We start from the raw sequence: 14664 nt of genomic DNA on the forward strand, positions 1-14664 counted from the left end.
TATTGAAGAAAGTGCAAGATAACATAACAATCATTGAATTTTAAAAAAGATGATTTGCAACTGAGAAAAGTAAGAGAGAAAATAAATCAGAGTAAGAAATAATCGATTGGAAGCTTCTTTTGCCTTTAAAAAGAATAGTTCAAATAAAAGAAGAATTTTCAAGAGGAAAAAACTTAATCGCTTTCCGGCCGCGTGTGACATATATGCAAACGATCTTCAAGATATTTTGTTCTATTTTCTCCTTTTTTATGCCTACAATTGATTTTTACACGTAAAAAGGTGAGATGGAAAAGGAAGCGGAAGAATAAATTATCAATGGAAGCTAGAACCGAGAGAGTGGGAACGTTGTGTTCTTGTGTTTGGGAGTGAGAGTTTTGGAAATGCATGTTTTTCAAGGGCGCAATTTTTTTACAAAGAAGCAAAGCATAAATAAGTTTCCTTTCAAGCATTTTCTCGGAGACGTGGAGTGAGTACTGAGCAGGTGAAGGACGTGGAGTGAGAAGGGAAGAGTATGACATTAATCATCGTCATCATAACATTAATAGTAAAGAATATGACATTAATCATCGTCATCATAACATTAATAGTAAATTATATGACATTAATCATCGTCATCATAACATTAATAGTAAATTAAAGAAAAAAAAAAGTTGGTGTCCTCCATTGACCAGTTTTAATAGATCTCTCGAATATTATAAAATAGTAGAGATATATTTGTTTCTTATATGTTAATATGTTTTAGTTATTTTACTTTTTATTTGTATTTTATTATTAATAAATTAATGAACAATGTAACTAAATATTTCCTATGTATTTTATTTAATCATGTGGTGTTAGAAAAGTAGTATCTATAAATGTCAAATTCATGTGTAACTTATTTAATTTATTTGAATTTGAAGGTGTTTAAAAAGTTAACTAAAAAGATAATATATTTTATTTTAAAATATATTTATATTACTATTTTAAATAATTCTTAATTTCGAGTCAACATTCATCTGTTTTTGTATAAAACCGAATGAAATTTTAGAAAAAAAAACTATGATATCGAATTATATATTTACAAAACCAAAACCAAAACCAAAACCAAAAAATTGATCCTAGTAGCACTTATAATATAAAATTATTTCATCAAACAAGCATAGCTATATATATATATATATATAGAAACACTGCTACATCTTGACACCTATATAAATAATCAATTTTTTTAAAAAAAGTAAACTAAGCTTAAAATTTATTTTCTCAAAGAATATTTAAATTCTGTAATAATTTTTTTAAAACTCTTTACAAATTGTTTCCATATATTATGAGATTTTAGCAGTGGCAGGGGTAGCCGGAACCACCGTCTCCCTCCCGGGCACGGAGAAGAAGAAATACTGAAATTACCACATGGAAGACCTCTATCTCGGGGACATCTATCCCTACAACGACGACGTTGCCGCCTCCAAATCCTACTCCAGCTACCGCAGTGCAGTGACCGCCCTCTCATCCTCCACCCCCGCCGTCGAACACCCCCTTCTTCCGCCGTCTTCCACTGTCACTACCGCCGAAGTTTCCGATCCCCTGATCCTGACCCCTCGTGGTTCACGATCACCGCTGGAATCTGCTTCGTACGCCGACGTTATATCCAGCTCGTTTCACGACGGTTTTTCAGAATCCAACGTTAATGGCATGCTAGAGGAAGAATCAACGGTTTCTCCTAGATCTCAATCTTCCAGCTCGGAGTATCTGAAAATCACGGTTTCGAGTCCGCAAAAGGAGGTCGAATCTTCCAATTCGATTGTTCCGGGTGGCAATACTTATGTCACCTATCTAATCACCACGAAAACGGATATTTTAGATTACCGAGGTTCGGATTTCAGCGTGCGGAGGAGGTTTAAAGACGTGGTGACGCTGTCGGATCGGTTGAGCGACGGTTACCGGGGGCTTTTTATTCCGCCTCGGCCTGATAAAAGTTTAGTGGAAAGTCAGGTAATGCAAAAACAGGAGTTTGTGGAGCAGAGGAGAGCGGAATTGGAGAAATACTTGAAGAGGTTGGCGAGACATCCCGTTATTGGAAAGTGCGACGAGTTGAGGGTTTTTTTGACAGTACAAGGTAAATTGCCACTGCCCACAAGCATCGATGTGGCGTCGAGAGTGCTGGATGGGGCAGTGAGGCTTCCCAAGCAGCTGCTTGGGGAGTCTACGAGTGTGATCGAGCCTGAGGAGGTGGTGCAACCTGCTAAAAACGGGAAGGATTTGCTGAGGTTTTTGAAGGAATTGAAACAATCTGTTACCAATGATTGGGGTAACTCAAGGTCTCCTTTGGAGGTGGATGACAAGGAATTCTTGGAGAAGAAAGGGAAGCTATTGGAACTTGAGCAGCAACTTTCAAACACATCGAAACAGGTTAGTAGAAATTCTAATTTTTTTTGGATGTGAAATGTGATGATTACATACCTGTATTTTTAAGGTTGATAATGTTACGCAAAAGCTACTATGCATATTTGCATTGACTGCTATTTATACACAATTTGTCCACGACATTTCTGTGAGATTAATATTTCTGTTTTATGATTTGGTAGGCTGAATTACTGGTCAAAGGACAGCAAGATATAGGAGATACAATGGGAGAATTAGGGCTAACTTTGATCAAATTAACTAAATTTGAGAGTGAACATACTGAACTGAATACTCAAAAAACGAGGGCTGCTGACATAAAAAATGTTGCCACTACAGCCGTCAAATCTAGCAGATTGTACCGTGAACTTAATTTACAGGTCGTGAAACATTTGGTAAGTTCTGAATTCTTATTTTGGGTAAGCTTTGTCACAAGTTTGTGCCTTTTTTGGAAATAATTTTTTGGGTGCAGGTAGATTAATCAATCAAATTTCAGAAGCCCACTGTAATCTTGAACTTGAGACATGGGAGCGTTTAGTTCTGGCCGATTGAATGAATTTTTGCCAAATAGCACCCGGATTATCTCACTCCCTTTATGTTGCTTCTTTAATAATAATTTGGTGATTTATTCCTTGGAAGTTGTATCCACGCCTTCTTACCATAAGTTCTCCTTGAAAGTCTTTATACGTGTGTGGTCCACTCAAGTAACAGTGTAACCAAGAATTGGTTTATTAAAAAATTAAAACGCTGAATTAAATGTCTACTCAAGTAACAATACAACCAAAAAAAAGAATTGGTTTATCAAAAATTTAAAGCGTTGAATAAGTGTACATATCAATTTTGCACGGGTTAACACACAGAGAGAGACGAATATAATTTTCCATTAGTATCTATTTTTTGGCAATTACCCCTTCCTCTGTAATTTTGCAGGAAACATTGCAAGAATACATGGGTTTGATGTTCGCTGTGCACAATGCATTCTCTGACCGTTCTAATGCACTATTGACATTGCAAACGCTTGTGTCTGAATTGCATTCCTTGCGTTTGAGAACAGAAAAAGCGTCCTCTAAATTATTTGGCTCTGACAAATCAAGGATCCGTAAATTTCAAGAGCTAAATAATGCCATTAAAGTCACAGACGATGCTAAAAGTTGTGCTATCAGAGAATACGAACGGATCAAGGTACATATTGTTAAAGGCATGGCTTGGCAGAGTGTGAACTAGATTACTAGTAGATACAATTTCTTGTTAATTTGGTAGGCTGTTTATTCTGAAAAATGAAGCACCTATTTTTTTGAGTATTTTGGATATAAACATCTCATGCATTGAGTTTTTAGCCATCATTTTAGAGTCACTTACTGAACTTGTGGATAACTTCGAGAATCCTTTTGCCTTTGCTGCATGAAAGTTGATTTTTTATTTCATGATTGTGCCGGAAAAATATAAATATTTGTCCAATAACTGATTCTCGATGGGATTCTTTTGATTACTTATCTCAATCTACATTCTGATCGCGTAGTTGTAAACTTATAGTTGTTTTTCTCCCGATTATTTGCCTTGGAGATTTAAGTTGTTTAAACAAGTTCCATACTAGTTTTTATCCTTTCTTCCTGTTATGCCATTTGGTTCATAAACAGTTGCTAATTCAGGTGGTTGTATTAATTCAGATTACGGTGCTTCACAAGTATCTGTTCAGTAACCATGTGTCTGTCCGTCTGAATATAAAAAAAATATGCTCCGGGCTGTCCTTTCATATGCATTCAGATCTTTAATTTCCTGTGTATTTTTTATATTTGAGAAGAGGTACCAGATAGTTTCTGGCCATGCCCTTACCTGATGAATTGCAATCTTGCCTTCTCTTAGCTTTTGTCAGGAGATCGACAAATAGATGTTGAATTGGTTGAATTTTCAGAATTGGACCTGTATCATTTCCAAGTCAAAGACTTAATTTAGATTTCTTTGGACTTGGTATTTTTCTCCTAGGGTGGATCCGGTCTAAAATTTCGGTTGAGTGTGCACAGAGTTTGTTTTGAATGAGTAATGTGTTTTGAATGAGTAATGTTCAATCTTGAGGGTTTAAGAAGGAATCAATTTGAAAGAGTTACCATTTTCGCCAACTTTTAAGACTTGCAAGTTGCAAACTATCAGGAACATTTTCTTACCTAGCTAACTTGATTGTGTGGAGATTATGTATCCTTTTCATCTATTCCCAAAATATTAAAATTACAAGGTTATTGACTTTGATGGCTTTTCTTGTACCCCATTTATCTCACTATCCTAACAAAGGTTCCCCCGGAACATAAAAGTGGACATTTATCATATGTTATTTGATCTTTAAGTGAATTAATTGAAGAGAAAGGTAGATATTATAATTCTCTAGCTATTTTCTCAGGTATTGTTGTTGCTAAATGTAATTTAGTAACGTGGCTATTGCATCATGCCACATCCGCTTCTCTCTAAATGGGTGTGATAGAAATGATAGTGGATAATTTTGTTGTTTTACAGATGTGCTTGTTTGTTGAATTATAGATTCAATAAATTCATCGCTATATAAAAAATACTGAGATTATTAAGTTACCGCTGGCCACATTTGGCAAGGGGAAGAATCTTACTTATGATCGACACTCTCTTCTTGCTCGTCTTTCCTTTTTATGCTTAAAGATTGGGAGCTTGCAGGAAAATAATAGGAGCGAAATCCAAAGGCTCGACGAAGAAAGACAGGCTGACTTCATTAAAATGCTTACAGGATTTGTCACTACCCAGGTACTTACACTTCCTGGAAAGTAAATACTGGTTCTGGCAAATGCTTGGCAAGAAAACTCGAATTTTATGGCTTGAGATGAGATTCAACCAGGAGCATAGTATTGTGAATTTAAAAATTGATTCATACCTAATGAGTTACTCTGATATGTGTCTTAGTAACAATTAAATTGCTTATATCAATGTAGTTAGGTAGGATCAATCTTTGCATTGTCACATAAAATGTGATGAGTGTCAATTAAGAGCATGCTAGGCATATAAAACACTTATACATCTTTTATTCCTGGTGGAGCATTTCCTTTCCCTTTATAATCTATTTGCTACTTGTTATGAAATTTTACAAAATAATGAAATATGACAGAGGATGCAATCACAAAAGGAAAATTTTGATACTTGAATTGGTTTTGTTCAAAGTGAATCCTCCTCCAATCGCGAGAGTAGAAGACAATGAATCCACCAGAGACTATAGATTACTGATATTCTGTACACTCCAACCCTAACTTTTTGTAACCCAACTGGCCAACTCTGGCGGGATAGGAAACTCCTTTGTAGGCATACCCCAGAGAAAAGTTAATAGTATAGTGTCATGTCCTATTGGTGCAGGATTCTGCTTCACAAACTGAAGGGCTTTTATGCCTCTTTTACTTAAAACTATGTAAATTTAAAATGGAACATAATTTGGGTTGAGGTATCTCATAATCTTCATATCTGCTTGTATGGACCATATTATCTCCATGATCTTCCAAATGCTGTCTCCTCAAGCTGCAAACAAGCTGCAAAATAATTTTAGACTATGCTGGAGTTTTAGTGGTCAATCCTACTACCGGATTATCCTCTTTCTTGGCTGTCTACACATCAACGAGCGGTTAATATCACATCTTGAGTAAAATGGACCATCGCTTCAATGTGTTTGGCTTTCTTGTACTTTGTGATTCTTTGATGTGCAATTACACTTTGATTTCCGTGGACTTCGCAACTTTTTGCTAGATAGATTCTATCACCGCTTCTGCCAAGCCATGTCTTTGTGGAACTGAATCTAATCTAATGGTTAAAATGTATCCATTTTAAGACAGTCAGTTATTATATTCTGAATCTAGGTGATCCAATCTTGAAACAAGATGATAATATCATTTTGGTAGTGATGTCCTAGATAAAATTTGCTTGATATTCGTGTTTTCTGTGCCATCTGGATGGATTCTATAATTTGTGGAAGAATCCATGACAAGGGCAAGATTCCCAAATCCAGTTTCAATTATGTTTATTTATCGGAAATAAAATGAACACATCTACTTTTCTTCCCCATCTTCTATTTTGGCACCAAGAAATTAATTGTTTTCTTGTTTAAATGGAATGCTGCATACGTGAAAAGTTCAAGTCATGATAAAATTAGTTAAAATCTTAAAGTAGAGCTTCATTTCTATTTAATGTGAACAACACAATTCGTAAATTGCTTCTTGTGAATGTGTTTGAACTTTGAACAGTTTCATTTGTTATTCGTGTGTGCCAGCTTGTCGAAAATGCAGCTTGCTCAAGTATTATGTATACATCTCATTTTGATTTAACTGTACCTATCCCTTATGCATAGCCTTTTGTTGTGATCAAACAGGTAGCATACACAGAAAAAATTGCGAATGAGTGGGTTAAAGTGGCAGATCAGACGACTATGTACGCTAAAAAGAGAATGTAAAAATGAACGGTATATTACGCGGATTTGAACTTTTACTTTGTTTTTTTAGGTAGCATACACAGCTCTTATGTAGTTGCTGTAAGATAATTTTTCTTATAGAAAAAGATATTCGAGTCTTTCACAAGTTCTTGGTGGAAACCCGAAATAAGTTCTGTTTTTAGACGCAAGTGGTGTTTGTGAATCACCACAACCGTCATGTGTAACGGATATACGTTTTTTGACAACCATATTGAGTTCAATAACCATTTCGATATACTCTTTGGTACTTACAGTCTTATGCTACTGGAAATGTTATGGGTTTTTTTTAAAAAAATATTATTATTTTAATCGGGTTATGAGGTGTTTTTTGTTGCCATGATGCGTGTTATTTGTTTTTTTCTTTATCTTTTAATTTCTGATAATGGATTTGTTCTTTCCAATGTTGAAAGGTCTATTTTCTGGAGTGATGTTTCATTCTAGTTAAATCTGTTTAGGAAAAGAAGTGTTTATGAAAAACATGGGGATATAAGAGATATAATCGAACTAAATCGAGCCGAATATGACTAAAATTTGAAGGCTTGAATTAGTTCTATTCGAGTTCGATTCGAAACTCAAAATTTTTAAAAATTTTTGGCTCGAATTCGGTTCAAATTAAAGATCGAGTTTTAATTCAGCTCGAAAGATTCGAACTTGTTTGCAAACTATTTGAATTCATGCTCGAAAACAAATATCCGAAAGACTCGAAATTTATTGTAAATGTTCAGCTCACTTGGGTTAACGTCCGTTTTAGACAGTGACACCAAGAATTTAAAATATGTCACAAGATGTTGCTACAGTCCATTTAAATGATCAACATCTCTTTCGTGATTTAACGACGTGAGATTTCGTCTAAAGATCTTCACCTCACTTTCCTCTACGAGATTTGGTTTAACATCCCTAATTCACGCGAAATCGCTCTGATTTCAAATATAACGTTCTAATTCCCTTGTGATATTATTGACTTTAGCCAATGATCTTAAAATGCGTTATTTTGCGCCCATTTAAATATCAACATCTCTCTTGCAATTTGATATGTGAGCTTTCACTTAACGCCCATCACTTTTTTTGTTTTTTTACTCAGCGTCGTTAGAGGGTTTTTGAATAAAACATAATAAAAGCCAAAATTTGAAGCGAAATGCTCAACTTCCAAAATGCTTTCTTGTTCCTTCACTCCTCTCTTTATGGGCCATCATCCCCTTCTACTTCGGCTTTAATGCCCGTCTTTTTTCACCCATAAAATCAGTCCAAGAAACCGCGTTTCCCCGTGGGCCCCACTCCACCCTTTATTCTTTCCCAACGTCCTTCGGACTCATATTGTTCCTTTTTCGCAATTGCAGGTGAATACATAGAGTAATTGAAGCTCCAGCAATGGCGGATAACGGCGAGGAGAAGCTCGTAGCTATTGCTCGCCAGATAGCCAAGTCTCTTGGGCGTACGGAGACCATGACTGACGATATTATTAAGATTTTTTCCAACTTCGATGGAAGATTGCGTGAGAAGCTGACGGAAAAGCTCTCCGACGGCGATGTGGAACGAATACTCAACTCTCTCGACCGTCAGATCTCCGGTTACATCTCCTTAGACCGATCCATATGGTCGAATTCTGCCGATTCTTCGGCTTTTCTTGATTCTGTCGACCAATTAATTGCCTCCGTCCGTAATTGGACACCTTTAGCCGATGACAAGAACATCTCCTCTTACCTCGACCGAGCCGAGGATCTACTTCAGCAATCCATGTTTCGCTTGGAAGATGAGTTCAGAACCCTCGTCGAACGCGGGGCCGACTCATTCGACTCGACTCGCGGCGAGTCAGCTCATCATCACGACTACTACTACTCCGACGACGACGGTTCTGTGGAAGATGACGATAATTTCATCCCCTTGGCGCAGCCCGTCACGGATTACGACATAATAATCGACGCGCTGCCGGCAGGTACTATAGGGGACTTGCATGAGATCGCAAAGAGGATGGTGGTGGCGGGGTATCTGAAGGAATGCTCCCACGTGTACAGCACCTACCGGAGGGAATTCTTGGAGGAGAGCTTTTCTAGACTGGGTCTGCAGAAGCTGAGCATCGACGAGGTTCAGAAAATGCAGTGGGCGCAGCTGGAAGATGAAATTGAGAAATGGGTCAAAGCCATTAAGGTTGCTCTCAGGATTCTTTTTCCAAGCGAGCGGCGCCTGTGTGATCGCATTTTCTTGGGGTTCTCCTCCGCAGCGGACCTTTCGTTTATGGAGGTTTGTCGAGGTTCTACGATTCAGCTCCTGAACTTTGCGGATGCAGTGGCTATAGGGAGTCGGGCACCCGAGAGGTTGTTCAAGGTGCTGGATGTTTATGAAGCTGTAAGTGACTTGATGCCTGAATTTGAGTTTATTTTTTCTGATCAGTACGGTATAACTTTAAGAAATGAAGTCATCACTATCTGGAAAAGACTAGGGGAAGCTATCAGAGGTGTGTTTATGGAGTTGGAAAATTTGATCCGTCGGGACCCGGTAAAGGCTGCTGTTCCTGGCGGGGGTGTACATCCCATGAATCGATATGTGATGAATTATCTTCGTGCTGCATGCCGGTCCCGGCGAACCTTAGAACAGATTTTCGAGGAAAGCGTTGGGCCTCATAGTAGCAATTTTGAGTACAGTAAAAGGGACAATATAGTTTTGTCCTCCTCTTCAAGTCTAGCTGTTCGAATGGAATGGATTATGGAGTTTTTGGAGAGTAACCTAGAGGGCAAGTCCAAGATTTACCGGGACAAGACATTGAGTTCTGTATTTATGATGAACAATGGCAGGTATATTGTACAGAAAGTGAAAGATAATGACTTGGGGACACTGTTAGGCGATGATTGGATAAGGAAACATGAGGCAAAAATAAAACAATATCATGTGAATTATCAAAGAGGTACATGGAGCAAAGTTTTGGCTGTTCTTAAGATTGATAGCAACTCTCTGTCGCCTGTAGCACCCAAGAATTTAAGAGATAAGCTGAATTTATTCAACACATACTTTGAGGAGATATGCAGTTCTCAATCGACATGGGTGATTGTGGATGAGTATTTGGGAGAGGAGTTGAGGGCTTCGATTCGTGGGAGTTTAATCCCGGCTTACCGGAATTTTATAGGAAGATTGCAGGCCTTAGTTGATTTTGGGAAGCATGGAGATAGACATATTAGGTATAGTGTGGAGGATATTGAGGCTCGTATTGGCGAGTTGTTTCAGAGTGGCAGTGGAATAAGACGAGAGCCAAGCAAGTAAGCTCGTGTTGTAGTTAGTTGCTTCCAAACTATAAGTTTTGAGTGATTTTGTGAATTGATCTGCTATGACAGATACGCTCTTTAGTCTTTACACGACCTGTCTGTTATATTTGAAATCATGAATTGGAATGTATATTTTTGTTATAGGATTTGTAGTAGAAATATAGTGAATTCAGGACACGAGACAGCACAAGATCATGTTGTTCGATCATAAAAGCATGTATCCTTCAGATAACTAAATCTCTTTTAAGCTTCCCTTGATTTATATCATTTCACTATATCTACAAATAAATTAATGATTAAAATCGAAATATGATTTTAGAATATATTCTAGATATCCAAGAAAACTTTAATTCAGCATTCAAATGCTAAAGCTGAATGAACTTTTCCATTCATCACAAGTTGATGGTTTTTAGGCACTAAATAGTTTGCTAAAGTAGCCGAAATTTTTTGTGTATTTCTTGCGCTTCTTCTTAGGGTGCTGCTTCCACATTATATTTGTATGCGCTGAGTTTTGAAATTGGATGGGTAACATCACTGAATTTATTTTAGCTGATGGAAGTTTTGATATTAGGAGCAGAACTAGAATCTGTGTGCATGGCAGCGCCTCACCCCCTTCCATGTATCTCCAAGATACAAATATGGTTTGATGCATTGCCACCTTATGCATATCTATTGATTTAACGTCAACAAATGAGATTCGTACATAGAAATTCAAAGTACAGTTCAGTGCATGCCATCATTTTGGACATTTGGTGTCTCTGTAAATGTAGATAGATCGCGTTAATTAGTTGATTGTTCAATCAAGAGAAATTGTAATTTAGAGAGATGATTATTAATTAATTGATCAATTACAGGAAAGCACCAAAAATGAAAGCTTGTGGGCCAAATTGATTTAATTCGTGACATGTGGAGAATGAATAATGCCATTTATCAAAAATGGTTTGCTTTGCTGTATAGGGCCGGCGATTGGACTTCTTCTTCTTCTTTTTTCTGTCAGAATAAGATTTTGTTCTCTCTCTCTCTCTCTCTATATATATATATATATATATATATAGCTTTTGTTATTTTCTTTTGATATTTATCTTTCTTTGGAAGTTTTAATATTTGTTTTTGTTATCGATTGAATGTTTAAATAAGATTCAAAATTACTTCAAGATTTGTAAATAAAAAATCAATCCATTTAAGATTCAGAACCTATAAATATTTAATACAGCACACGTACAATAAATACGAATTAATTACATTGAGATTTCTTTGTTATCTTATACCTCAAATATCATTATATAATTTTTTTATATTTATGCGATTTTTAAAAGAATAGACGATCTTTCAAATTTTAAGAAGAAAGATCTGAGCATAGTATTGTAAATGTAAAAAAAATAAAAATTTGAAATGAAATGTTATTAACACTTTTCGTAGTATAAATAAACACTCCCTATGTTAAATATGAATAATTACGAATGATATGATTTTTATACCCAATGAAGCATTTTTCTTTCATTTTTGTCTAATCTTTATTAATGTCGCTGAAATCCGGGATGATAGTTCGGAGGTCGAATCTTCACTTGGAGAGTTCGGATCGGACTTTCGAAATCTGGAAGCACAAATAACAACGTTAGAAGGAGGCCGGAAGGTTGTTCCGGCGTAGCCCTTTCGACGCTCAAGTCAGATAACAGAAAACTGAGAGAGTAATGTCTGTGCTGAGATGATGTAAATATATGAATGAATAAACAATGAATGAAACCTGGTATTTATAAGAAAAAAATAGAGTCTTTATTTTGGTATATTTATATCATCAGAATCTTGTAAGATTTGGTTAAATTATTAATGGGCCTTACTCTTTTGGGCTTGATTTCTATGAGCTACCCGTTGAAGTCCGAATAGAGGCTCTTTGGGGTGTGAGCCTTGCGAGAATCTGGGTCCTCTTGGAGCTCGGCAACCACACTTCCAATCGACTCGATTCCACGATATGGTAGGTCGGCTCGGTAACTTTTGAGAGGTCGGATGAGTCATGAGAGAGGTCGGCCCTCTCTGATCGACGAGATCGTGGACATGGGAGGTCGGCTGTGATGATCTCTCGGATGACCTCCTAAAACGTTCTGACAAATATGAGGTGACCTTACGTTATGCTGCGTCATGAATCTGACCTCCTGGTTTTTTGAACGTTGGGCCACTAATTGTCTGGTCTAACGAGAGTGGGCCGGACCCATCCTCGGCCCGAGGTATCATTTATTAATTTGATTTTTTTAATATTAGTTCATACAGCTAACTTATCATGCTCATTTACAAATGTCTAGAGTATCTTAATCTAACAAAAAATTTAAACAACAAATGTTGTATTTAAAGAAATTTTCCACATTTTGTAAATTTTATTTATTTTTTAATATATGATTTATAATCGATTTGTTGGATTTGTACGTTAATATTTACTAATTCTAATTATTAATATAATAAACATCTCGGACATTTCAATCGCATCCATGCCAGCTAAACCATGATACCATGTATGATAAATCTTGATTATTTCAATTGGGAAGAACGCATTACTCTATCTATGTATAAATTAAATACATACGATATACTATCGTTATGCAGGTCGGTGTTTGTTGTCTTCTTCATCGAATTGTTGCATATTCATGTACACATCTCTCGATTTATCTTTTCGTCTCGATAAAAAAAACCTCTTGCTCATGTAGATAATATCGTAAAACTTTTGGAAGAAAAAAAAGTCCACCTCGAAACCACCGACCCAATCGCAAGGACAGTGAGACTTTCACAATTAATTTTATTGAATCCAAAATGCAAATGTTACAAGAAAGAGGAAAAACCATTGCTTTACAATAGTTCGAACCACAGCACAGCACAAGCCGATGGTTCGCAACTCTCTCTAGTACACATTATTTTGGTGAAAACTAAGTTTAAGCCAAAATACTATCCACAAGGCAAAAAAGAAAACAATGTCGGTCCCAAAGAAAATTAAATAAATACCTTAAAAGTGAACCCAAAAAGGTCGATTCTTAATCCTCGGAAATGCTGTGCAGATTAGGCCTCCAAACTCCGACATTGGCTTTTCGTTTACAGGACGATCGCTTCCCCGTTTCCTTCGAGAAATCATTGCTGATAATTACATCTTTCTGCGAAATATTGCTACCCTTTCCGCTGCTGGGCAGTTTCTTTTTGTTACTGACATTTTTAGGCAAAGAAGATGTGGGTATCAAGAAGTAAATGGATCCCCGTTTGAGATCGGACTCAGGTGACAGGATCAAGATCCGACGACCCACGTCCTGGGAGGTAGGATTGGTCAGAACGTGATTCGGGTTGTTCTTCAGCACCTGCGCCGCCGTGGCTGGACCCGACAACTCCTCCACGTACCCGTTTAAGTGAACTATCCGGATCAGGTCCAGTGCTCCGAATGGAAGGACGCAAGCCAAACAGCACCTCAAGCTATTTCCCATTATCAGAATTCCAATTTACTCCCGGATTTCGAGAAAATTCAACAATTGCTACCGTTTCTCTTATTTTTACAAGAGATCCAATTTGAATGTGGATTGGAGTATATATATATATATATATATATATAGTAATAATCATTGATTTTTTGAATTAAATATGAGGCGACGTGTCTAAATTGCCCTTGCGGGTTAATTATTGTTAATTAAATATATAATTGTTCATCCGTTGTAGTTTTAACATGTAATGGCATTGATCATGAGTTAATCGAGCTTAATTAACTTCAAATGCTTCAATTCAAGAGTGATGGAATCCATCCTAAATTACTTTTAAAAAAATTCATTACTTTGGTGGCAAAAATTTGTGTGAAACGGTCTCACGGGTCGTATTTTGTGAGCCGGATCTCTTATTTGGGTCATCCATGAAAAAATATTACCTTTTATGCTGAATGTATTACTTTTTATTGTGAATATCGGTATGGTTGATCTCTCTCACAGATAAAGATTCGTGAGACAGTTTCACAAAAAACCTACTCTTACTTGGTTAAATTATTGCATAGAAGTGGACATTCTAATGTGTTCATATGCACACATTCTCAAAAATTTTACATGCATATTTTATTTTCCTTTCATTTTTGGGTAAATGGGTTTTTTTTTAAAAAAATTATTAATATAAGTTTTTGACTCACTATAAAATTTAATTTCCCATAAAGATCACCATAAATGCAATTGATTGCTATGGGCATAGGGTCCAATTATATATATATATATATATATATATTAAGTCGTATATATAGTTCCTCACAGCTGTATTTAATGTAGGCTCATTTTTTTTAAATTGATAATAATTGTTTCCTTAAGCTTTACAATAATTGTAATAATAAAATGCAAATACCGATGCACACGTACACACGCTTTATAACTAACAAACATTTTCTTTTGAATTTTTTAAAATATCCCGAAATTAAACATTGAGAAGCATTATTGGTAGAACGATTAATTAATTTTTTCCCCTGTTTCGGCATCGCGAATCGGGGGAGGGTTTTGTCCAAGAATCTTACAATCTGTATTTAACTGGAAACAATTTGTATTTTTTTTTCTCATAATTTCTGAATAT

At 36.3% G+C, this 14664-nt stretch overlaps 3 protein-coding genes across 5 annotated transcripts; 2 read left to right on the top strand and 1 right to left on the bottom strand.

Annotated features, from left to right (window-relative positions):
- The first annotated feature begins 1262 nt into the window (after positions 1-1262).
- Positions 1263-7090, top strand: LOC140957032 (sorting nexin 2B-like). Of its 3 annotated transcripts, none has more exons than XM_073414081.1 (5): positions 1270-2388; positions 2565-2774; positions 3310-3561; positions 5041-5142; positions 6746-7090. In XM_073414081.1, exons 1-5 carry the CDS (start codon positions 1390-1392, stop codon positions 6824-6826), a joined length of 1644 nt encoding a protein of 547 aa, XP_073270182.1. In that variant the 5' UTR covers positions 1270-1389; the 3' UTR covers positions 6827-7090. The 3 variants fall into 3 exon arrangements, with proteins under 3 accessions (XP_073270184.1, XP_073270182.1, XP_073270183.1); XM_073414082.1 differs by having other exon boundaries at positions 1273-2388; positions 5056-5142; XM_073414083.1 differs by lacking the exon at positions 2565-2774 and having other exon boundaries at positions 1263-2388.
- An 865-nt stretch (positions 7091-7955) lies between these two features.
- Positions 7956-10275, top strand: LOC140957397 (exocyst complex component EXO70B1-like). Its single transcript, XM_073414629.1, has one exon. It carries the CDS (start codon positions 8213-8215, stop codon positions 10094-10096), a length of 1884 nt encoding a protein of 627 aa, XP_073270730.1. The 5' UTR covers positions 7956-8212; the 3' UTR covers positions 10097-10275.
- A 2629-nt stretch (positions 10276-12904) lies between these two features.
- LOC140957867 (uncharacterized) lies at positions 12905-13634 on the bottom strand. The gene has a single exon (XM_073415269.1). It carries the CDS (start codon positions 13551-13553, stop codon positions 13116-13118), a length of 438 nt encoding a protein of 145 aa, XP_073271370.1. The 5' UTR covers positions 13554-13634; the 3' UTR covers positions 12905-13115.
- Positions 13635-14664: the final 1030 nt, after the last annotated feature.

The sequence above is a fragment of the Primulina huaijiensis genome, chromosome 14 (assembly GCF_012295235.1).
Source record: "Primulina huaijiensis isolate GDHJ02 chromosome 14, ASM1229523v2, whole genome shotgun sequence".
NCBI lineage: Eukaryota > Viridiplantae > Streptophyta > Magnoliopsida > Lamiales > Gesneriaceae > Primulina > Primulina huaijiensis.

Coding starts and splice junctions, on each gene's coding strand:
- LOC140957867 (XM_073415269.1), bottom strand. CDS start 13,553: ATGGGAAATAGCTTGAGGTGCTGTTTGGCTTGCGTCCTTCCATTCGGA.
- LOC140957397 (XM_073414629.1), top strand. CDS start 8,213: ATGGCGGATAACGGCGAGGAGAAGCTCGTAGCTATTGCTCGCCAGATA.
- LOC140957032 (XM_073414081.1), top strand. CDS start 1,390: ATGGAAGACCTCTATCTCGGGGACATCTATCCCTACAACGACGACGTT. Junction 2,389..2,564: donor TTTCAAACACATCGAAACAG/GTTAGTAGAAAT, acceptor ATGATTTGGTAG/GCTGAATTACTGGTCAAAGG. Junction 5,143..6,745: donor CAGGATTTGTCACTACCCAG/GTACTTACACTT, acceptor GTGATCAAACAG/GTAGCATACACAGAAAAAAT.